This window comes from Podarcis liolepis (genome assembly GCF_965112155.1).
Source record: "Podarcis liolepis genome assembly, chromosome: 17".
Lineage (NCBI taxonomy): Eukaryota > Metazoa > Chordata > Lepidosauria > Squamata > Lacertidae > Podarcis > Podarcis liolepis.
This window is the reverse complement of record NC_139571.1, coordinates 39803727-39826578: the sequence shown is the minus strand read 5'-3', so window position 1 is coordinate 39826578 and position 22852 is coordinate 39803727. Positions and strand designations below refer to the sequence as shown.

Genomic DNA, 22852 nt, shown 5'->3' with positions numbered 1-22852 from the left:
CACACAGTCCCAAAATGATTTGGGGTTGCAGAATTTGTGTAGAGTCCAAACATTTTCTATGAATATATTGAAAGATTCTCCAAAAGGCAAAGAGAAATTATTGCTTCATTTGGTTGTTGCAGCAAGGATGCACTACTTTCTGTCAAGTATTTATTATTATTATTATTATTATTATTATTATTATTATTATTGGGGGAGAGGAGAAGGAAATGGCACAGCTATGTGAGTGGCTTGTTATCCTTTATTAGGCATAACAAACCACTATTATCAAACAGACACCGTATACAAATTGTGCAAAATACGAGCTCAACATAACAAGGTTTTTCCCAGTCAGATCTTTAACTCCAGAGAAAATCAATTTGCATAAATAATACAATACAACATACCACATCACCAATCAGTTAAGAACCACTAAATCTCTTTATAATGGCCCAGTCTTTCTACATAGACAGCACTCAAAAATTCAGGAGTGGCTTGTTAAATTGTGGGAGTCTGCCATTTTAAGCAAGATCTCATGGATCTTATGAGTAAATCATAAATCGTAAAGGGTGCAATGAGTTTTAACAAGAATGCCCCCCCTTTAAAATATGCTGGAATGCAAAACAAGGAGAGACAGTTGCCTTATGCAGTCACCCTCATCCAGTTTTGAAAGTGCCATGTTAAGCAGTATTTCAGAAAGCTACACCCTTTCCCATGATGGGTTTCCATGTTACTGATTTGGTTTTGGTTTTACATTGTTAGTTTGTAATTATATGGGGGAGGGTTATCCTTGATAGCATTATTTATCCACTTTCCCTTTATTGGATTATTCCATATATAGTCACTCTGATTTCTTTTTTCTTTTTTTTACATCAACTTTGAAAATAATAAGAAGTGTAGGGAGAGAACTTACAATAGGTTGTTGCTGAAGTACATTTCTTTCCATATCTCCTTGTTCCCAGAATTCAGCTGCTACAAGTAGTGCCACCTGTATCCAGGAAAAACAAATGCCTAAGCTTTGGGGCATTTGCAGTTTAGCAGCTTGCATAAAAAGATAAAGGACTCCTGACAGTGAAGTCCAGTCGCGAACGACTCTGGGGTTGCAGCGCTCATCTCGCTTTACTGGCAGAGGGAGCTAACATTTGTCTGCAGACAGTTTTTCCGAGTCATGTGGCCAGCATGACAGCTTACAAACTGGATAATAAATTCCCTTACTGCTATCAGTGCTCACTTTTAGAATAATTAGGGTGGGGAACATGTTTCAGTGGTTACTTCTTTCCCCAAACTTTTTTGTTTCCAGCTTTCGTTGAAGTTAATCATATTTTTAAAAATCCAATCTCTACTGATGCATGGAAAGAATTCCTTACATCTTCTGGGTTCTGCTACTAGACCCGGAACACTTTTTCACACGCTTTCAAATTAAATATATATGCTTGTTAAATCTTATAGGCTGCCTCCCCTTTGAATTGTATTGATAGGAACACTAAAAGGAATGATATCCACGCAAGTACCTATTTATCTACTTGCTCTTTGACGTGCTTTTGAACTGCTAGGTTGGCAGGAGCAGGGACCAAGCAACGGGAGCTCACCCCGTCGCGGGGATTCGAACCGCCAAACCTCTGATCGGCAAGTCCTAGGCTCTGTGGTTTAACCCACAGTACCACCCAGTCATGTGCTCTTAGTCTATGCATTAAAGAATGGATACTCTGCACCGGGCACCTGACCTTACTCTGTATTTCCCAGGGTTTCGTGATAGCAGATAAGTCACAGGCAGTCATCATCATAGCCCTATAGAAAAAGGGGGGGGGGCAGAAGAGAAACAGAGAGTCAGTGCAGTTAAGACAGGTAATAGAAGTTCCGTTCCCCCTGTCCTGGGCAGCAATTTGCTGCTGTATTTTGCACATGTTAAACTTACGAGCAATCTTAAAAGCAGTCCCAGTTACAGCATTAAGAAGGCATCAAGGAGGTCTGGCAGAGTGGAATCAGTCTGAGAAATGTGGGGTTTGGCAGGGAGAAAGAGTGGAGACTTGAGTGTAGAAGTCTGTTTCTCCTGGCTGCAGAAACTACTTTGTCCTGGTGTTGTTTTACACCAACAGGACCAGCCCCACCTGAGAGAGCCAATATTAGCAGGCAGTGGCAGCAGCACCCGGACCAGTTCTCTGAAGCTCCCCAGCCTTTCCTCTCCGTCGGAGGACCTATGATGATGGCCCGGTCTACCCTCATTTCCCAAACAAGACTGCTGCCTCAGCTGCTGTGAAGGAAACTATCCCATGACCAGTGTTGAAACGATAATACAGTGGTACCTCGGGTTACATACGCTTCAGGTTACATACGCTTCAGGTTACATACTCCGCTAACCCAGAAATAGTGCTTCAGGTTAAGACCTTTGCTTCAGGATGAGAACAGAAATCGTGCTCCGGCGGCGCGGCGGCAGCAGGAGGCCCCATTAGCTAAAGTGCTGCTTCAGGTTAAGAACAGTTTCAGGTTAAGTATGGACCTCTGGAACGAATTCCTTAACCCGAGGTACCACTGTACTCAACTACCAGTCCAGATGGTTTCTGTGCATGAAGTGGAGAGGGGAAGCCATCTTGTCCTTTGCCTCAGGCGGCAAAAATCCTTGATTCTGCCCTATACCCCAGAATTTATCCTGAAATCATATTTATTAAATTTAGTTGGGATGGTACAGTTGGCTGCGGCAAGCCTGTCATATGTCTAGATAACACGATTGCTTCTTTTGACCTTGTAGTCAAATCTCCTTAATCCTGGGTTTATAGTTCCTATAAAAGACTTAGTAGCATAGACAGGGGGTGAGCTTTTATGCCTAGGCATCTAATGTATAAGATGCACTGCGGAACACTGGCACAGTTATTTCCTTTCATGCCTCAAAACCCACCCTATATATATGTGCTATTCCTGTGTGTGTGTGTGTGTGTGTGTGTGTGTGTGTGTGTGCGTGCACGCAGTGTAGTTGCTAATATAGCAGCTAGCCATGCTGCCCATGTCTTTAAAGCTTCCATTTTTAATCCCCATTCCTAAAGGGCTCCTGGTTCCTTAGCTGCTGCTAAAATGGCTCATCTAATCCAATTGGTTTCAATTACTGAGAAGCACACTCTGCTCTGAGCATGGGCCCTAGTGGGAGGGAACCGTTAAAAGCTTTGGAGAGTAGATTTAGACACCTTGTGGAGTATCCTCAATCTGTTTTTTTCAGATTCAAGGGAACAGCTGGAACAGCTGAATCAGCACAGATGGATCATGGCTGAAGATGAAACAGCAAACGCCTTGTTCTCTTTAAGCAGATGTAAATAATAATGCCAACAAACCCAATGAACAAAATTGGGTTTAAGTTGTGCTTTAGTTCCTGAAAAAAATCGGAGGTCCTTACCACAAGGATTCAATACCGATGCTCCTTTGTCAGGGCATCTGTGGGGGGATTGTGGTCCAAAGCATAATAATGTATTTTCCTGGGATCCTGCCCCCTCCCCCCATGATCTATTGCTGTAGCAAGCACCAATTATGTGGTCTCAAGAGCATCATCTGCCCTTCCATTGTGGCAATTAGAGACCTGCAGCTAATCTTGCACCAAAGAGTTGCCCTATTGTATCAGGAGACATTCTGTCCTTAAGGTACCAGGAATGGCCTTATTCCTTATCTTGTTACCACATACCAAAGTGTATGCAAAATACAGAAGAGGCCCACATGCTGCCTGAAGGTGCTCAGAGAGCCCTTTGTTTGCTTGCTTAATTAATATGCAATTAACCAGAGTCCTTATATGGAATCATTAAAGGTAAAGGTAAAGGTACCCCTGCCCGAACGGGCCAGTCTTGACAGACTCTGGGGTTTGTGCGCCCATCTCACATCTATAGGCCGGGGGCCAGCGCTGTCCGGAGACACTTCCGGGTCACGTGGCCAGCGTGACAAAGCTGCATCTGGCGAGCCAGCGCAGCACACGGAACGCCGTTTACCTTCCCGCTGGTAAGCGGTACCTATTTATCTACTTGCACCCGGGGGTGCTTTCGAACTGCTAGGTTGGCAGGCGCTGGGACCGAGCAGCGGGAGCGCACCCCGCCGCGGGGATTCGAACCGCCGACCTTTCGATCGGCAGGCCCTAGGCGCTGAGGCTTTAACCCACAGCGCCACCCGCGTCCCATATGGAATCATTAGTAGGGCGTTATTCCCAAATGATTGGAAGGTACTCCATGCATATGTATAGTCTTAACAGATAAGGGGAAAGTCTATTAGGAAGCCCCCTTCTTCAGAGGGTGCTCAGTCCTGCTGGATGCTAATCCACTGAGCCTGTCTGTCTGGCCAGCGAAGACAATAAATGTTCCTTTGTTCTTCTCACGCAACAGCGTGCTGTTTTCCTTTCAGCCTGTTAATTTGCAACATCTCAGGATGTCACTGAACAGCTTACCTCAGCATAAATATTTAGCATATGAAACAGGTATCATGGTTGCTCAGTGTCACTCATTTGTTCAGGCAAACCATTTTTGTTTCGATTTGATAAAAAAAATCACTTACATGATAATCTCTTTTTTTGTTGTTTCCAAGGACAAATATTCAACCCACTCTCTCTCACTGTTGTAGGTTTTGGATTCATCGACAATCTTCTGAAACATGGTCCTCTTTCTTTAAAAAACAAAACAAGGTTGCAGATAGGAAATGAAAGGTTAAACCCTTTCTATGCCTTGATATGAATTCATATCACCTTTCGATAGCCCAATACTAAGAGCAAAAGCTCTTCAAGGTGTGTTTTTTTAATCACTCAAGTTACTTCTGGAAGATGAGTAACATCCTTGAGTAAGTAAAGAGGGCGTGTAAGTGGTGTCCTCCAAAAGAATTTCCTTATGGGCTTATCTCACTTCCCTTAGATAAAGCCTGTGCATATTTTGTGATGATACTCACAGGTATGGATTGCCATTAGTTTTTGCTGTCTAGGGGAGCCATTTTGTGCTGGTGGCACTTTTATCAGTATACAAATATTGGCACCTCATTTTTATGGAGGGTGGGGAAGCAGTGGGTATAGCCATAGTTAGCTCATATACCACATTTTCTCCTTATCTCTCGCCTTTCTTCCAAGATACACTCACAAAGATCAGAAGAATGAGAAAGAACCTATGAGATAAAACTCCCTTCACTGTATTAGATAAGGTTTTGTCCCTGGGACTGTCCTAGCATTGGACAGAGATCTTATCTGGACACTACTCAGCCACTATTTGGCTGCCGAGACCACATAACACTGGTCTTGAAAGACCTACATTGGCTCCCAGTACGTTTCCGAGCACAATTCAAAGTGTTGGTGCTGACCTTTAAAGCCCTAAACAGCCTCGGTCCAGTATACCTGAAGGAGCGTCTCCACCCCCATCGTTCTGCCTGGACACTGAGGTCTAGCGCAGAGGGCCTTCTGGCGGTTGCCTCATTGCGAGAAGCCAAGTTACAAGGAACCAGGCAGAGGGCCTTCTCGGTAGTGGCACCCGCCCTGTGGAACGCCCTCCCACCAGATGTCAAAGAGAAGAACAACTACCAGACTTTTAGAAGACATCTGAAGGCAGCCCTGTTTAGGGAAGCTTTTAATGTTTAACAGACCACTGTATTTTAATACTTTGTTGGAAGCCGCCCAGAGTAGCTGGGGAAACCCAGCCAGATGGGTGAGGTATAAATAATAAATTATTATTATTATTATTATTATTATTATTATTATTATTATTAGAGTTTGGATTTGATATCCCGCTTTATCACTACCCTACGGAGTCTCAAAGCAGCTAACATTCTCCTTTCCCTTCCTCCCCCACAACAAACACTCTGTGAGGTGAGTGGGACTGAGAGACTTCAGAGAAGTGTGACTGGCCCAAGGTCACCCAGCAGCTGCAGGTGGAGGAGCAGGGAATCGAACCCGGTTCACCAGATTACGAGTCTACCGCTCTTAACCACTACACCACATTGGCTATTACTCAAAGGCAGTAAATGGCAGTGTTTTACTGCTGTTTGTTTTTATATGCTTTGTTGTTGTAGACCAGACCAGATTGTCTCTAAAATGGAAAGCCAACGGGATATTTTCTGCAGGCTAAATGCATGCACGTAGGAAGTTTTTAAGAGTTGTCTTCCTATCCTTGGCTTTAACTTGAACCAAAGCAAATAAACCACTTTCTATACAAAGAACTGTGTGGCTCTGCTGCTTTGCCTCAGCAATCACTCTTCCACCCCTCCCATTCCCTTTTTGTGTTGTGTGTGTTGTTTTGCCAGCAACAGCCGGGGGGCAATTGTCCCTGGAAGAAAAAGAACTGTAGTGTATCTCCTAAATAGACTGTGTGGGCACTTGAGATACGATGCCAGGGTGGAGGCCAATCCTATATCCCTCAGTTTGTTCTGCTTCCTTCTCCATAAGAATATAAATGAATACTTTGAAGGAAAACATCCACCATTTTGAATTTCCGTAGCAAATCTATTAATAACTTACTTGAAGTACAATGCTAAGTCCGTAGCTATAATGGCAATATCCATCAAGTGATTCACGTGTTCAAATTGCCTCCGGTTAAGGTTCTGGTAAATGTTCAGAGACTAAAGAGGGGGGAATGCATAAATCAGAGTGGAAGACTAGAATTCATCTAAAATTCAAATTAAAACTATGGAGAGACCTGGTCTGAACAGAGACATTGGATTCTTATCTCATTATACATGACTAGGCCATTTCTCACCTTCTCACCCCTTGCCTTTTCCTGTAAGACCTATTGCAGTCATTAAGAGTCGTCAACAGGCTCATCTCAGCTATCTGCCAATCTCCCATTCCCACCACCCTTCTGAGTAATACCCCTCCCCACCTTCTCACTATATAGAAGGATCTGGCAACTTCTGTTTCAGTGTATCTGAAGAAGTGTGCATGCACACGAAAGCTCATACCAAGAACTAACTTAGTTGGTCTTTAAGGTGCTACTGGAAGGAATTTTTTATTTAGAATTCGTCTGTCATGCATCATTTTGGATATCTACATCTTTCCCCCTAATACTTTGTCTCACATAGAGAGAAATCTGTCAGTTTTGGTTTCTCTCGGTTTCTCACTTCCCCGCTGTTAAGCTCAGCTCTCCTTATTTCCACATCAGTCTGTAGTTTAAAAAACAAAAAAACCTATGCGAAATCTAATCAGCATTTCTCCTAATATGCGGTATGAAAAGTATGGACCACGAACCTCTTCTGAGAGTAGAAACTTGCCAAATTCCAAGTGGTGTCTCTCTAGAATGGATGAACCATGAAGTTTGGCTAACGCGTGTTGTGATCTATTAGGAAATATTTCCGAAGGACAAAATTGAAAGGGGATAGTTAGAAACAAAAAGCAAAGCTTAGCATGCAAAATGTTATTTTTGGACTGGAGAAACAAAACAAAAATAGCAACCAGATATTTTCGTTTCTTAAACTGTGAGTTTAAGCTCTTTTCAAGAAGAGCTTGACGGTGAAAGTTATGTACAAAGAGCCAGAATACTGTCCATGGAAGCCCGTGCAAGGACTTCTGCTTGAGCAATGGGGTTTCCCCTCCCAAATTGGAGAACCCACAGAACAGCAGCTGAACAATCTCCCCACCCCTCCTGTTATGTATTCAGTGGTCTGTGTTTGCCTGAGCTTGAGTCCGGACTAAGGATTCTGAGCTCCTGTGTTCTGATTTGATACATGGTATCCTATCACAGAACATTTCAGGATTTGGGCCTCTGCCATTGGCCCTTAAACTCTGAGTCGTGATTCGCAGATTGGAAGTTTAGACAGCCGATAACGTTGGGAGTGGCCCAGGCCTTCAGAAATGTATATAAGCAGTTGCTTTGCCCCTGTTGTCCAGTTCTGTTAGCTCAATAAAGGTTCTTTGCTGTTATAACTGTGTATTGCCTTGTGGGAACCCACCTACACTTCACCTCCTTCCATCTGGCCAGCTGAAACTGTGCCCTTGAGCTATGATAGATGTATTCTTCTCAACACACTTTCAGACTATGCTTCATTGTTAATTCCAGAGAGGTTTACAACAATTTACAACAACAAAAATCAACAGAAAGGCATATCAATTAGGAAGAATAAAATCATATCTAAAACTGCAGACAGTAAAGAATTAACACAAATATTTAAAATTCTTTGAAAGCTGGCTAGACTTTGCATACTTTAAAAACCTCGCGCACATCAAACACCAGCACAATAGAACCTACTTCATCTGATAAAGATTGTTGGTCCCTCGATGGTCAATATCATGACACAAAGCCGCAGTCACCATTGCAAGCGCTTCAAGATCTGTGTAGTACTGTTTCAGATTGCCTGTCTACACCGTGTAAGGATCACAGGTTTTGATTAGTGCTTCTAGTAGAAAATTCACTTGGCATTGCTACTTACTAGTAGTCACAAAACCTATTCTACTAGGCAGATACAGAACTAAAATTTGACCTTGGAATGCAAGATGCATTTAAAGTGAAAAGCATTCAAATATACAATCCTTAATCCCTCCACCTGTGGTGTGAAGTAGTATATAGCTCAGGAATTTTTTTACTGCTTGATTCCACTGGCTGTATAAACTTATTCCACAGACCCTTCTGAGTTCTTAAGTGCTTCATAGATAGGACAGCAAAGGCAGAAAACATTAGCTAGAAGCTGCTGCAGATGTTAAAGGGGAAGCACAGATACAGGACCACTCATAACAGCTGAGAGACCAGCAACTTTTGCACCTTGAACTTTTCTACCCTAATTGATCATTATAGAATCACAGAATCATAGAGTTGGAAGAGACCACAAGGGCCATCGAGTCCAACCCCCTGCCAAGCAGGAAACACCATCAGAGCACTCCTGACATATGGTTGTCAAGCCTCTGCTTAAAGACCTCCAAAGGAGGAGACTCCACCACACTCCTTGGCAGCAAATTCCACTGTCGAACAGCTCTTACTGTCAGGAAGTTCTTCCTAATGTTTAGGTGGAATCTTCTTTCTTGTAGTTTGGATCCATTGCTCCGTGTCCGCTTCTCTGGAGCAGCAGAAAACAACCTTTCTCCCTCCTCTATGTGACATCCTTTTATATATTTGAACATGGCTATCATATCACACCTTAACCTCCTCTTCTCCAGGCTAAACATGCCCAGCTCCCTTAGCCGTTCCTCATAAGGCATCGTTTCCAGGCCTTTGACCATTTTGGTTGCCCTCCTCTGGACACGTTCCAGTTTGTCAGTGTCCTTCTTGAATTGTGGTGCCCAGAACTGGACACAGTACTCCAGGTGAGGTCTGACCAGAGCAGAATACAGTGGCACTATTGCTTCCCTTGATCTAGATGCTATACTCCTATTGATGCAGCCCAGAATTGCATTGGCTTTTTTAGCTGCCGCGTCACACTGATGGCTCATGTCAAGTTTGTGGTCAACCAAGACTCCTAGATCCTTTTCACATGTACTGCTCTCAAGCCATTAGAAGACCTTGTAACCAAGAACTTGCACCGGAGTTTGCTTATTCCCCACCCCTCACAAAAAAGACACAACCCACTTTCCTTTTGTGTTGTGTGTGTGTCCTTTAGTTTGTAAACCCAGTGCTTTTTCCCCTGGGGAACGCAGGGGTACGCATACCCCAAAACATTTTATGAATCTAAGTTTGGCCTCGTTGAGGGGCAGTATTTTAATATGAGTAGGAAAATGAAAGTACCCCTAAACATTTTTTGGGGGGGGGGAAGAAGCACTGTGTAAACCTGACAGTAGGGGCTCTAAGCTCCCACATTGGGAGCTTTTGGGGCTGAAGAGTGGGATTAAAATTCTGCAAAAACAGACAAACAGTCTCAGAAAAGGCTGATAACTCTTCCTTTAGTAAGACTTATTCTTTGTTCATTTAAGGACAAAGGCAGTCTAAGTCAAGGCGATGGTAGGATAAAAGTCATGTAAAGAAAGGGCAGTTGATCTCAGCTGAAAGAGCATCTTGGGAAGGAAAAACATCAGTAAAGACCGAGATACCATGAGAAGTGTGAACATGGTTTGTGCAACGTTGAAGCCATGGCGCCAGTTGTGATAGGTGATCCTTCTGTAACCCTTGCTGACGGAATATATGAACCTCACCAGGACCTGGGAAAACAGAACTTTAGTAAGCACAGGTTTTGAAAACTCTGCACTCAGAAACAGATGAGATAGTTGTCATAAAATATAAGGGGTGGATGGGGGTTAACAAACAAACCAACCAACCAACCAACCGCTGGCTCACTTTCTGGAGTACAGTGGTACCTCGCAAGACGAAAAACGCGCAAGACGAAAGAGTTTTCCATTTTTGGAGTCGTTCCGCAAGACGAATTTCCCTATGCGCTTGCTTCGCAAGACATAACGTCTTGCGAGTTCTTGCGAGTTTGTTTCCTTTTTCTTAAAGCCGCTAAGCCGTTAATAGCCGCTAAGCTGCTAATAGCCGTGCTTTGCAAGACGAAAAAACCGCAAGACGAAGAGACTCGCGGAACGGATTAATTTCGTCTTGCGAGGCACCACTGTATTTTTGGAATCTGCCTGCTAAGCTTTCATTGCAATAAATTAAATGAACATTACTAAGGAGAGGGGAAAGTATATACAAGTTTTCCCTAGACCTCAGATGTTCTAATTGCAAAATTTTGGGGCAAATCAGGTCTCAGAGGAAAGAATCGCAGCCTCCAAATGGCTGCAAGTCTCTACCAGAGTGTGGGTTCCTCATGCAGTTTGCTGCTGCTGCTGTCTGATGGATTTTCTGGAGCTTGGGAGAAGTGGGTAGATGCCAGTCATTCAATTAGGATTTAATAGTCAAGGGACCAAAATATGTTACAGACAAACAACAGGTCAAAGGAAAATATATGTAGTATACAATATCCTCATGTGGACAACTGAGAGAATTAGCCTACAGATTAAAGTGGTCACTTACCTCCTGTGGAATCTGGAATTTTTTCACCACTCCAAGTTCATAATACATCTGAATGCCACATTTCACAAGGTCGAGTTCAGTCCATTCCAAATCAGAAAAGTGGAAAGCGTAGATCTCAAATTGTGCAGGATCTGGAAGTTGTTCTTTCTGGAGCAGGGGGAGAGTTGCAGCATTGGTTGAAGTGGTGCAAGTCCCACTGACTAAGTACCAAGAATTTCTCAAAGATCTCCCGAACTGCAGCTGCTGGGCTAATTATTTTTATGTGCCCATATGTGATTGACACAATAATATTTGTGTTGGCGCTGCTTACTGCTGTGATGGGAGCCAAATTTTGCTTATACAAAGGAGCTAAATCAATTGCCAAAGATTCTCTTCTCTTTTGGCCAATGGATATTTATTGTAGGCTGCCGAGAGAACTTTGTTATGGGGTTGCCCAAATAACGTTTGTTGCACCAATTTCATTAATAAATATATACAATACTAAGATAGCCTGAGATTAGATACAATACTAATAGCCTGAGTCAAACTGGTCTTGGGATCTAAGCAATATCACTCATTCCGCTTTCCTGTTTTAAGATTTTGTGTCAGTACCACTTTTGGTTTATTCAGAGACGGCAGCAATTGAAGTAGCTACTGAAAGTTTAGTTACCCTGTATTCTTAGGAGCCCAAAGTGTGCGGTTTTCTACACAACACAACCTCCAAGTGAGTGAAAAAGATTGATAGTAAAACCAACACTTAACCAAGAAGTAGCATTAAAGTAAGGAACAACTTTCCCTCCCTTCTATTCTTTTTTTACAGATGGAGTTCAGTGTTGCGTTCTTCCAATCATTCCATCTGCATAATGTTCAATCTTGCAAGACAGAACAACACACCCTCCCCTCTCCCCCCACAGTGTTTTGGGGATTCTTCCAGATCCCCCAAGCCAATTTTTGAGGGTTTTTTGAGAGGAGGAAGCAAGCAGAAGTCCTTCTGCTGACAGAGCTGGTTGGGGGAATCACACACTAAAAATCAATTTTGCTTTTTTACATGTAAAAGCTGCACCATAAAAATTGACCAGATGCCAGGAGCTGGGCCGGGAGACAACACCACTTTTGCCATTTATTGTCCACCCCAATAGTATCGATCATATTCTTTGATATTGGACTCTGCTGATACGCCTTGCACACCCAGCTCTGCTGGGGGAGATGTTTCCCCTGGTTATATTATAATCTGTGTTGTATGACTTTGGCAGGGGAGAAAGTTTAACTGTGAAATTTCAAAAGAAGGGTATTAACCCAGAACAAGCCATGTGGACACTCACTAGAACTGCAGTCAACTCTTCCTCATCACACTCAGCAACCTCTTTCCCAAGTTTCTGTCGTGTCGGCTGTGGAGACATGTACAAGCTGAATTATGGCTGACAACACTCAGAGATGGGCCAAGACGTTTTGGTGCCTAAGGCAGATCTAATGCTACAAGGATGCTACTGGTGACAGGGTGTGTGAGGCTGCTGAGCAAATGTCATTCTGGCACCTACTGACAAGTGTCTGAAATACCACTCATGCAAAGGCTAATGGACACATTAGTTTTCCCTGTGCCTGTAAGACTCCCTGAACTCTGACTCAGGAAGTAGCCCACTGAGCATGTGCAGCAGCTGTCTCAAATGTACACACCTCAGCTGAACTGTGAAGTGAATGTGGCTTACATTTTCAAATCAGATGGTGTGAGGGAAAACACATAAGACATAAGTTCTCAAGAAACAACAGGATAAATATGGGTTGCGGCTAACATCATGTGTCCACAGCTTCAAACTTAATCTGTCCACAGCAGTGGGAGGGCAGTGGAGCTGTAGTAAATGGAAATGTGTACACAGTCACAGAGACCAACTTTCTTTGTGCATATATATATATATATATATATATATATATATATATATATATATGGGTGCATACTGTACTTTAAAGAGTGAGACTTGACAACTCTTCCTCATGCAAACTTACATAACCCTTTAAAAGCAATTTAAACATCCAAATTATTACAAAAGTGCCCTCTCTCCCTCTACATGTCTTCCTCGTCCCTACTTGGGAAGTATATTCAATCCTTCCGTCTGCAGTATTGAAGCAAATATTCTTTTCAAGGAGTATATTACACATAATTGAAAAGCAGCCTCATAAGCCTGTACACTTTGAATGGAGGAATAGCAGGGAAGGAGGGCTTGTTGTTTATCCCTTTCTCCACCAACCATTTTCTCACTCAAAATTGGCCACCCAAGATGCCTTCCCCATGTCAGGGTTCTAGGGAAAGGTAAATATGCATCTAGAACATAGCTGTCAACTTACAGATTTGAAAATAAGGGACCAGCAGCCAAAATAAGGGATTTTGGCTTAGCTTCTACAGAAATCCGGCACTGATGGAGCCATTCTGCTTTGGCTGGGACTGACTGTGTTTTGCAGGGGGTTGGACTAGATGATCCTAAGGGTCTACAACTCCCGCCAAAGAAGAGGGGCAGACAAAACTGATGAACGACGTGGAGATGGCAAAGCTTTCAGGCAGAATTAGAAACCAGGAAGAGGACCTCTTTAATAAAGAATGGGGGAAATTTATAATTTATTTGAAAAGCTACTGTAAAGAGTTACAGACACTGGTAGGATTGACAGAAAACCTGTAGTAAAAATTTGAACTATGGATGGACAAGTGATTTATAAATATAGAGTTATGAAAGGGATGCAGAGGGGGAAATCACTACATTAAGATGCTGCACTGGCTGGAGGGGATGCTAAGCAGCACGTCAGGGATGCTGTCGTCTTGGAGCGAGGAGTTCCATCGGCCCTTCCCCGCCCGAGAGAGGGAGGGGGAGAGACTCTCACCCACGCTGCCCGCCAGCCCGGCATGAGGCGGTTGTGGCGCTGCGGCAGCCGCTGAAGCGCCACCCTTTTGTGTCCCTCCCCATCCCCTCCTCTTCCTCCTCCCTCAGGCCGCCTCCTCAGCCGCCGCCGCCTCTGGCTTCCCCTGGCAGCACGGCAGAAGTCTTGCAAGAGAGGGACTGCCCACCCGCCCGCCGCCACCCGTCTCCTCACGATGCGCCCCTGAGGGGGGAAAGGGAGAGACAGAGACGCTCTAGCTCTCTGGAGGCAGAGGACCCTGAGCCACTGCTTCCCTCCCGAGCCGGGCGAGCATGAAACCTGGGAAATTTAAGGGACATCATCAATCCGGGACAGCAGCGGGAAACGGCGCTGGCATAGATAAGGGGGTTTCCTGCCAAATAAGGGACGGTTGACAGCTATGATCTAGAACCCAGGTGGCTGGGGGGCAAAGCGGTTTGTGGGGATGATTTAATTAGGAGAATGGCCAACATGAAAGGGGCAGCCATTTCCACTTCCCCCTACTCTGCTCAAAACCGCAGACTTCTGATGCTGCTTTCCAGTGAAAAAACGAAAACAAAAATCTGTCGGGCCTTTATTACACATATTTGTGTGTTACTTGGATATTTGTCATGTGGTTGCAAGATATCAGGGCTCATGGATGTGTGAGTTTCTATTTCAGTGTTGCCAGTTTTTGTGACATGATGAAAGCAACACTGGTTTCCCCAAAAATATGAGTAAAGTAAAAAAAATTGGGTGGTGGTGGTCCTAGAACACTAATTTCAACTGATTGGCAACATTCGAAATGGGGAGAAGCCTGGATTTGAATGTTTAAAATATTAACAAGTGGTTTTGGAGTGAGGGGAAAAAACCAAGGGTTTTAAAAACCATACCAGTATTGCTTGTATTTCATTCTTGTCGCATTGCACGTGGTAGAGCACCATGTCCTGTGCGATATCCTTTCGATTCTCCAGCTTGTTCATCTTATCATAGGTATCCGTATTGAGCACAGACCAGCCAAGGAACTGTGTCAAGGACTTGGGAAATAAAACAAAAGTTACTATTTATTATTATTATTATTGCTTGTTAGCTGCCCTGAGCCCGGCCTTGGCTGGGGAGGGCGGGGTATAAATAAAAATTATTATTATTATTATTATTATTATTATTATTATTATTATTATTATTATTACAGCTGCACAGGAGTTGGCCCTTCTCCTTCTCCCAGATCTCAGTGATGTCTCTTAAAGAACAGTACTAATACGGTGGTGATACGTACATGTTTATTAACTATTATTAGGATTTTTATTCTGACTTTTTACAGTCAAGGAAATGGCCGAGGTGGCTAACACCACAGGTTAAAAACACACTAGCAATATCATGATTTTAAAAACAAAAATCTTTTAAAAAAAACAGCAGCAAATTAAAAAGAACAACTACAAGCCCATTACTGGAGGGAATGATACAGAGGTGGACCTTGGTAATATGTGCGAGGCCAAAATTTGATGCTCCCCCACCACCACCAACCCAAAGCTGCTTTCTCACAGCCTGGTGAGGGCTCACTAGGCTTTGGGAGGGAGGCGCAGGGTCCTAGAGCCCTCTTGCTTCCTTCCCAAAGCTAGGTGAGCGTTACCTAGGCGTTGGGAAGGAGACAGGCGGACCCGAGGACCCTGTCAGAGCCCTCAGGCCTTCTTCCCAAAGCCCAGCATTTACTAGCCTTTGGGAAGAAGGCAGGAAGATGCCCCCTTGGCTCCTGTACCCTGTATGGTGGAACTGGTTTTGCAGCCCTAAATCTGCCTCTGAATGATAAATCAAAGAAGAAAGAGATAAAGCTTTAGAGCAGCTTTTGCCAACCCAGTGCTCTCCAGATGTTGTTCAGGAACTCAGTCCAAACACATATTGAGGGCTCCTGGTTGATGAGAAAACAACGACAGGAAGGTCTCAAGTTACACTGAGAACACAACCTTGAGAGCAGCGTAGGACGTCCTGTCTCACGCTCAGTAACATCATAAGAATCACATGATGTAAACAATGTGCTGCTATCACGCAGCTGGCGAGCTCTCATATCCCAACAGATGAAGGCTATTTTGATGACTTTTTGAAGATGATATGCAGAAGAAGCTAAGGGAAATGCACATAAAACCATGGATTTGGAACAAGGTTTAATTGTAGACAATCAAAGAGAAGAGGAGCCGGAGAAAGCAAAAGATGATACAATAGCTGGGGAGAATCAGTAACTATCTCAAGTCAAGGGGGAGGTTTAAATGAGCACGGTAGGGTACAGAAAGCCAGTTCAAGAGTGGCCTAAAGGTGTGAGAGAGACATACGGTACAACTTGAAGGTAAAATGGGTTTGTAGCAGAGTTGGGTACTGATGGAAGTAGCATAAAAAGAAGTGGGAGACCAACATTTAAGAAATGGAGGCTAGCTCGATACATCAGGTAACTATTTATTTGCATACTGCATGGAGTAGGAACCTAAGGCTAGTACAAGATTACGGTAACTCTGTTGGTTTATTGCAGAATTGTGTTAGTATTTTGCAATCAACTGTCTTTTATTATTATTATTATTCATTTCATTTCTACACCGGTTTATATTTTTAAGAAAAATCTCAAAGCGGTTTACAGCATATTAAAACACCAATAAAATATCAACAAACCAATCTGTCAAAGCAACATAATTAATGGAAAACTAAAATATTATCTTAAAGATTTCAAAAGGAAACATTACAAAGGAGGTCAACTGCAGAATACATATTTAACACAAACAAAGTTAACAAAAAACTTTTTTTAAAAAAACCCACACAAAAATTGCTAAGTGAAGTCAAATATAAAATGCACATTTAAAACAGCATAATTAACAAGAGAATAAAATATTATCATAAGAGTGACACGGCTGTTTGGCAGGCACAAAAAGATGGGGCAAAAGAACATCTGTTTTCAATTCCAGCTCCAATAAAGAAACCCACCTCCATTAGTGTTTCATCCTGTTCATCAAAGGGCTTCCCATCTTTTCTGTTGTAAAAGGTAGCAACACCAACAATCTCTTCCTTTTTGTTGACTATTGGCATGGAGAGAACATTTTTGATGATCCACCCTGATTCATCAACAGGACTTTCCTTAAAGCAACATACGAAGTATGTGTCACTATAAATTGCACATTGTCCCAATATAATAGTGATATTATTATTCACCCAAGGTAAAGGAGGATGTCGTATGGACAGTACCATATTTAAGCTAGAAGCATAGCTCTGCATCACAAACTTAAATGGATTTAGCATTCATTCCTTCTTCCCAAGATACACCAATGGGGGACCCCTCATGAACAGCTGCAATCACACACTTTGTTGTTGTTGTTTAGTCATTTAGTCGTGTCCAACTCTTCGTGACCCCATGGACCAGAGCACCAAAATGAAGCAGGGCAAAGGCTAATAGAGTTCTGCCAAGAGAACAAGCTGGTCATCACAAACACTCTTTTTCCAACAACACAAGAGACGACTCTACACATGGACATCACCAGATGGGCAGCATCGAAATCAGATTGATTATATTCTCTGCAGCCAAAGATGGAGAAGCTCTATACAGGCAGCAAAAATAAGACCTGGAGCTGACCGTGGCTCAGATCATCAGCTTCTTATAGCAAAATTCAAGCTTAAACTGAAGAAAGTAGGAAAAACTAATGGGCCAGTAAGATACAATCTAAATCAAATCCCTATGAATACACAGTGGAAGTGAGGAACAGGTTTAAGGATTTAGATTTGGTGGACAGAGTGCCTGAAGAACTATGGATGGAGGCTCGCAACATTATACAGGAGGCAGCAATGAAAACCATCACACACTTACAGTACCTGAAATGTAAACATCTCATCCGAAGCTGCATCCATAATGTTGCAAATCTTAAAAAAAAATATGCAGAAATGTTTAGTTTCCATCTGTATTTTTTACATGCTGTTAATTAAATCTAAAGTAGAATTATTTAAGTCATCTGATCCAAAGCCATCCTACGAAGACCACCCAAGATCTTGCACAACCTCCAGGTCATAGCACAAACTACTTTTGAAACTATCCTTCATTTCAAGATGGCTACTTGCTATGCGGCACAGTGCAGGGGCTACTTGAGAAGAACCAGTCCAAAGCTCTTTTGGTCACATGGAAGTCATCCCATGGTTCTTTAGCTCTTGGCCAACGTTGTCTTGATGAAGCATGGAAATATGCTAATGTAAATACTTACGAAACCAGTTTCTGCAACGTATGTTGGAAGGCCACTAACCAATGCCCAGTGATCTGGCTTAGGATTTCTAAATGGAAAGGAAAATGCACAAAAACGTTGATCAAATTAGGATTGGCTACAAACAGAACACACTTAAATTACTCGTGCTGAAATGCTTAAAGAACTTTACTGCAATCCCAGCCTCCTGATACTTTCCCTTCTAACATTTCATACCCTCCAACATGTCCAGGCCAAAAACCGGGTTGCATGTTTTCTGGGCCATGTTCATGGGCGAGTCACACAACCCACATGAGATCGCAGCCCCCCCCCCCCCGTGTTCTTTTCACAGAGAAATTGCAGAACCCCAAATGGCTGCTGTTCTCTTGTGTGGAAAAAATGGTGACAGTTGTGGGGTATGATTCAATAAGAGTTCCTAATGTTGTCTTACAAATATATTTTGCAAATAAAGTGGCCAGATGAAAAAGAGAACAAGGCTCCTGTACCTTAAATAGTTTTGCATTGCCCATGAGGTCATTTCTTTTTTACTTACGGGATGACTTTGATTTCCTCCTTTCCATGTAAGATATAATCAATGACTTTATAAAAGATGATCTCCTACAAATAGAACAGAAATGGGAATTCATAGCAAAGCGTGCTCTCCAATAAATGAGAGCACGTGTTGCCGTGTGGGCCACCAAGCCAGGCCTCTTGTTGCCAGGCAGGTTAATAGTTGTTGCCTGGCATCATGATTGGGTAACCAGGTTGCTGGGGCAAATTGTATGTTGCAAATTGGGTGGGTGGGACCATAGTCTATAAATATTGGTGCACTCTGGTTTCTCTTTCTCTTTGCAGAGTGCATCGGATCACCTGCCCGCCCGCCCTCTTTCCGGTTGACCTTGCTTTGCCTGTCATGGGGTCGTCTGCTTTGGACCAAGTGACCAAGTGGTGAAACAAGATATTTATTGTCAGTTTAAAGACCTACTCTGCCATCTGGAGTCCGAGGTCCTGAGTAAGGGGGAATTTCACCCATTAGAACTGGCCACAAATCAAAGAATTCCTGGAAAGGGAGATAAATATTATTACAGAAAGTCAGTTTTGGCCATATGAAGACAAAAAACAAAACAAAAAGTGAATGCCTCCCATGATTTAAATATGTCCAGGTTTGACATTATTACAAAAGAAGAAGAAGAAGGGAAGAAGAAGAAGGTATATACATTGAATACAATTTTGGAGATGCCAAGGACTGGACTAGATTCCTTTTCCATGCAAAGCATGCTCTCTACCACTCTTACTAAAAAATCTTAGAAACTTAGCTTACCTTTTCTTTGCTCATATCCAGAAGGCCTACAGAATACCTGTCACAATTCAAATATGCTCTCACTGTGTAAAATGATTTGTGGAATTGCCTTTCAATGTCAGTCAGTTCCTCAAATACCTTATTGGCTGACCACAGCAAAACCTGCAGAACAGCAAATCGACATGTTAGTTGATTCGACAACAGAGCAGATTCCAAGAGCACTGTTTGAAATTTCAAACTGGGTATGTGTGCAGGAAATAAATATGTCAGCTTTTGACTTAAAAAAATATTGGCCCTCATCCTCAGACAAGCAAGAGTAGGAGAAGAAGACCAGGCAAATTAGGGGCAGAAACAGCAGTTGCTATTTATCTAAAGAAGGTTTAGGTCGAGTGGGGGAAAGACACCTTGCGTTCAGAAATATTTTTTTCCTTACCTGACCTCTTCGAGTTTCACAATTGTGAAGGTAGCTAAGATGATAAATTTTCAGGTTCAAAGAGGCAAAATTGAGGTACTTCAGGAAAATCTGGGAACATTAAGAAAGCTTCAATCAGTTCAACAAGGTGTGGCGATGCTATAATGCTTATAGGCAGTGTTAATGGGCAAGGAGATTCTCCCTAACAAGTTGTATTCACACTTACACTTTCATCTGCGCTGCTGAAGAATGGACCTCCGACTTTATTCACTGCCATGATCACAGCAACCACATCTTTACCATTCATGATTGGGGTTGCAAGGATGTTCCTTGTGGTGTATTCGGTGAGTTCATCAACAAAAGTACTAAAATGGTCACACTGTTGATTTTAATTAAAAATTACAATATTTTTTTTTTACAAACAGTTATATTTTAGGTTTTTCAAAATGAATAAGATAGAAATGACATGATGCACAAATACCTTAAAAGAAGCAGAAAAACACACAGCAAATTGAACAAGTCTAACTTGCCCATCACAACGGTTTTCTGAAAGCTTACAAAGTCTTAGAAATGAGCTCCAGTAATACTGGATTTTCACTTATTTCAAAAACCTTCAGTTATATCCGACAGTGTCGCTTAGCTGATAGTAAGGCTCTCATCAACAGAACAGTAGGTAAGCAATTTTGAGTGATTCCCCCTCCCTCTTGCAGCCCCCACCTCCTAAATCCACTCCAGAAGGTTGAGGGACCCTCCAGGGCAGATGTGGCATAATTACAAAATTAACTACAAAATTAAGCAGGCTATAAGTTTGAACTAACCCATCTAGCTGTAGAGATGTCTGAGATAGGCTAGTCTTTCTACATTCCATTCATCACAGAACATATACATATGCTTGGCAGGGGGTTGGACTCGATGGCCCTTGTGGTCTCTTCCAACTCTATGATTCTATGATTCTAAGTAAATTATACTGAAATCACAACAGATCTTTGACCTGGTACAACCCTACTGTCCTATTTTGAAGCTTCTTTTCTCAGGCAGACAGCTGATTGATTATTCATGGGATCAAGAATTCAGGTCACACCTACCTGCTGGGTGAGGTGGGGGCTCAAACAAATTTTGTCTGAATGCAAACTGAAAGGTGAAAGAGTTGAACAGTAAAAAGGTTTTTTTTAAAAAAAGTTAAAGGACCCCTGGATGGTTAAGTCCAGTCAAAGGCGACTATGAGGTTGTGGTGCTCATCTTGCTTCAGGCCGAGGGTGCTAGCATTTATCCAGGTCATGTGGCCAGCATGACTAAACCGCTTCTGGCACAAGGGGACACCATGATGGAAAGCAGAGTGCATGGAAACGCTGTTTACCTTCCTGCCAGAGCAGTACCTATTTATCTACTTGCACTGGTGTGCTTTTGAACTGCTAGGTTGGCAGGAGCTGGGACAGAGCAACGGGAGCTCACTCCGTCATGGAGATTCGAACCGCCAACCTTCCGATCGGCAAACCCAAGAGGTTCAGTGGTTTAGACCACAGCGCCACCCGTCTCCCTGAAGCTGGAAGGCAGGCTGGCTTAGATGTTTCTGGAAAGAGGCAGTGTTTGCAATTCTATGGTGGTTGTAACATATCCTCCAACAGTCCTGATTTTGCTGGAATGGCCCTGGAATGAGTAAAACTGTTACAGCTTCTGCCTTGATCCCAGGGTGCCCTGATTTTTCCCAGCCAGTGGTCAGGGGCCGCTGGCTGGGGGAACCACTGGCAGGGGCACTGGGAAGGAAGCATGAGGGCTCCTTGTGGGGTGAAAGGAGGGCTGGAGGTGCAATTGATTCAAAGGAAGAGGGCCGGCGGGAGTCGAGGGTGGCAGTCAGCCCTAGGTGCCAGAGCGGAGGGAGGCGAAGGGCTGTGAGGGGGGGTGAGGGGGTGTATTAGACAGAGGGGATAGTCTTATTTCATTCTGTGTATTTATTATTGTTATTATTGCTATATATTTATTTGTACCTCACCTTTCCCCCCAGACAGGGTCTCAAGGTAGCTTACAGATAAATATAAGAACAGCTTAAAAACACAGAGGGCAGACATACCTCCAACAGTCCTCGGATGAAAATGTTCCTATTTTCATCTGAGGCATATTGAAGGGTGCGTTGTTATGCTACTGCAGCATGCTAGTGCTGCCTTTGTGTATACTTGTGTCTGTGCCCCTGTAACTCCTCTTCTAACTCTACACTTGTAAATAATGTCTTGTGGACCCTGTAATCCTAGACTGCTCTCTTCTCCAAAGGAAGTTTATACAGTAATGTTGGCCCAGAACATTCCACTGACTGGAGAAAAGGGGAACACAAAGATACCATGGTTATATAGGCTTTTGGTTATTTGTGGGATAGACTATTTGGTTATTCTACCTATAGATCTGCGATGAGCAAATGACCGAGTTTTTTTAAAACGAAAATAAAAAATTGCTTAACAGTGAAGTAATCCTAGATAGCACTGATGGCCTGTCGAGATTTCCGATTAATAACTCTTTTCGAATATAAATAATAGTACAGTCTTATCCATTGGCCTACCACCAACGGAGCAACAAATGATACATAATGATGATGATAATGATTCAGTTTATTACCTGCCTTTAACTAGCAGGACTCACAACAGCTCACAACAACTTAAAATTAAATGTTAAAACAGTTAAGACAAATCACAGTTAACAAGAAGAGGGTGGATCCTGAAAACACATATATCAGGTATCAATGGCCAGGGGACAGTGGTCCATTCTCAGCATATATCAGAAATTATACCATGAAGGTGCCAGTCACACCTCCGTGGGGAAGGAATTCCATAGCCTAGGAGATGCCACAGAGAATGCCCTCGTCCAGGCACTTCTACCATCTGAGGATGGTAGAAGTACCAAGAGGGCTCCCTCTGCTGAACTTAACACCCAAGAAGGACTGTAGGGAAGGAGGTGGACTTCCAGATATTTGGGGCCTAAGGTAAGGTTACCAGATTTTTTTCAATGAATCCGGGGACACAATCAATCAATCAATCAATCAATCAATCAATCAATCAATACTACACATTTGGGACATTGATGCTTCAGTGATGGCAGTGGCAGAGGGGTGGCCACCGCCTTGACCTCAACCGCCACATTTCCCCTTCCTCCGAGACTTCTATCTCCTTTCTCCATGAACCTGGGCAGCCCCTGAGTTGTTGGTTCTTCAGTGGTGGTGGGGAAGCGGTGCGCAGTGGGTCAGGCATGGAAGGCGGAGAAGGAGGGC

At 43.1% G+C, this 22852-nt stretch overlaps 1 protein-coding gene across 1 annotated transcript in view; it reads right to left on the bottom strand.

Annotated features, from left to right (window-relative positions):
* PDE6B (phosphodiesterase 6B) overlaps positions 1-22852 on the bottom strand; it is a gene marked incomplete at its 5' end in the record, with an annotated part of 28061 nt that overhangs the window by 4238 nt on the left and 971 nt on the right. The window contains 18 exons of the mRNA XM_083482075.1: positions 893-967; positions 1704-1767; positions 4498-4605; positions 6434-6534; positions 7160-7247; positions 8157-8266; positions 9926-10033; positions 10845-10991; positions 12146-12211; positions 14579-14722; positions 16650-16799; positions 17529-17576; positions 17912-17978; positions 18441-18505; positions 18873-18947; positions 19209-19349; positions 19621-19710; positions 19826-19978. Coding sequence (XP_083338201.1) covers positions 893-967; positions 1704-1767; positions 4498-4605; positions 6434-6534; positions 7160-7247; positions 8157-8266; positions 9926-10033; positions 10845-10991; positions 12146-12211; positions 14579-14722; positions 16650-16799; positions 17529-17576; positions 17912-17978; positions 18441-18505; positions 18873-18947; positions 19209-19349; positions 19621-19710; positions 19826-19978 — 1800 coding nt within the window. The remainder of the gene's footprint in view (positions 1-892; positions 968-1703; positions 1768-4497; positions 4606-6433; positions 6535-7159; positions 7248-8156; positions 8267-9925; positions 10034-10844; positions 10992-12145; positions 12212-14578; positions 14723-16649; positions 16800-17528; positions 17577-17911; positions 17979-18440; positions 18506-18872; positions 18948-19208; positions 19350-19620; positions 19711-19825; positions 19979-22852) is intronic.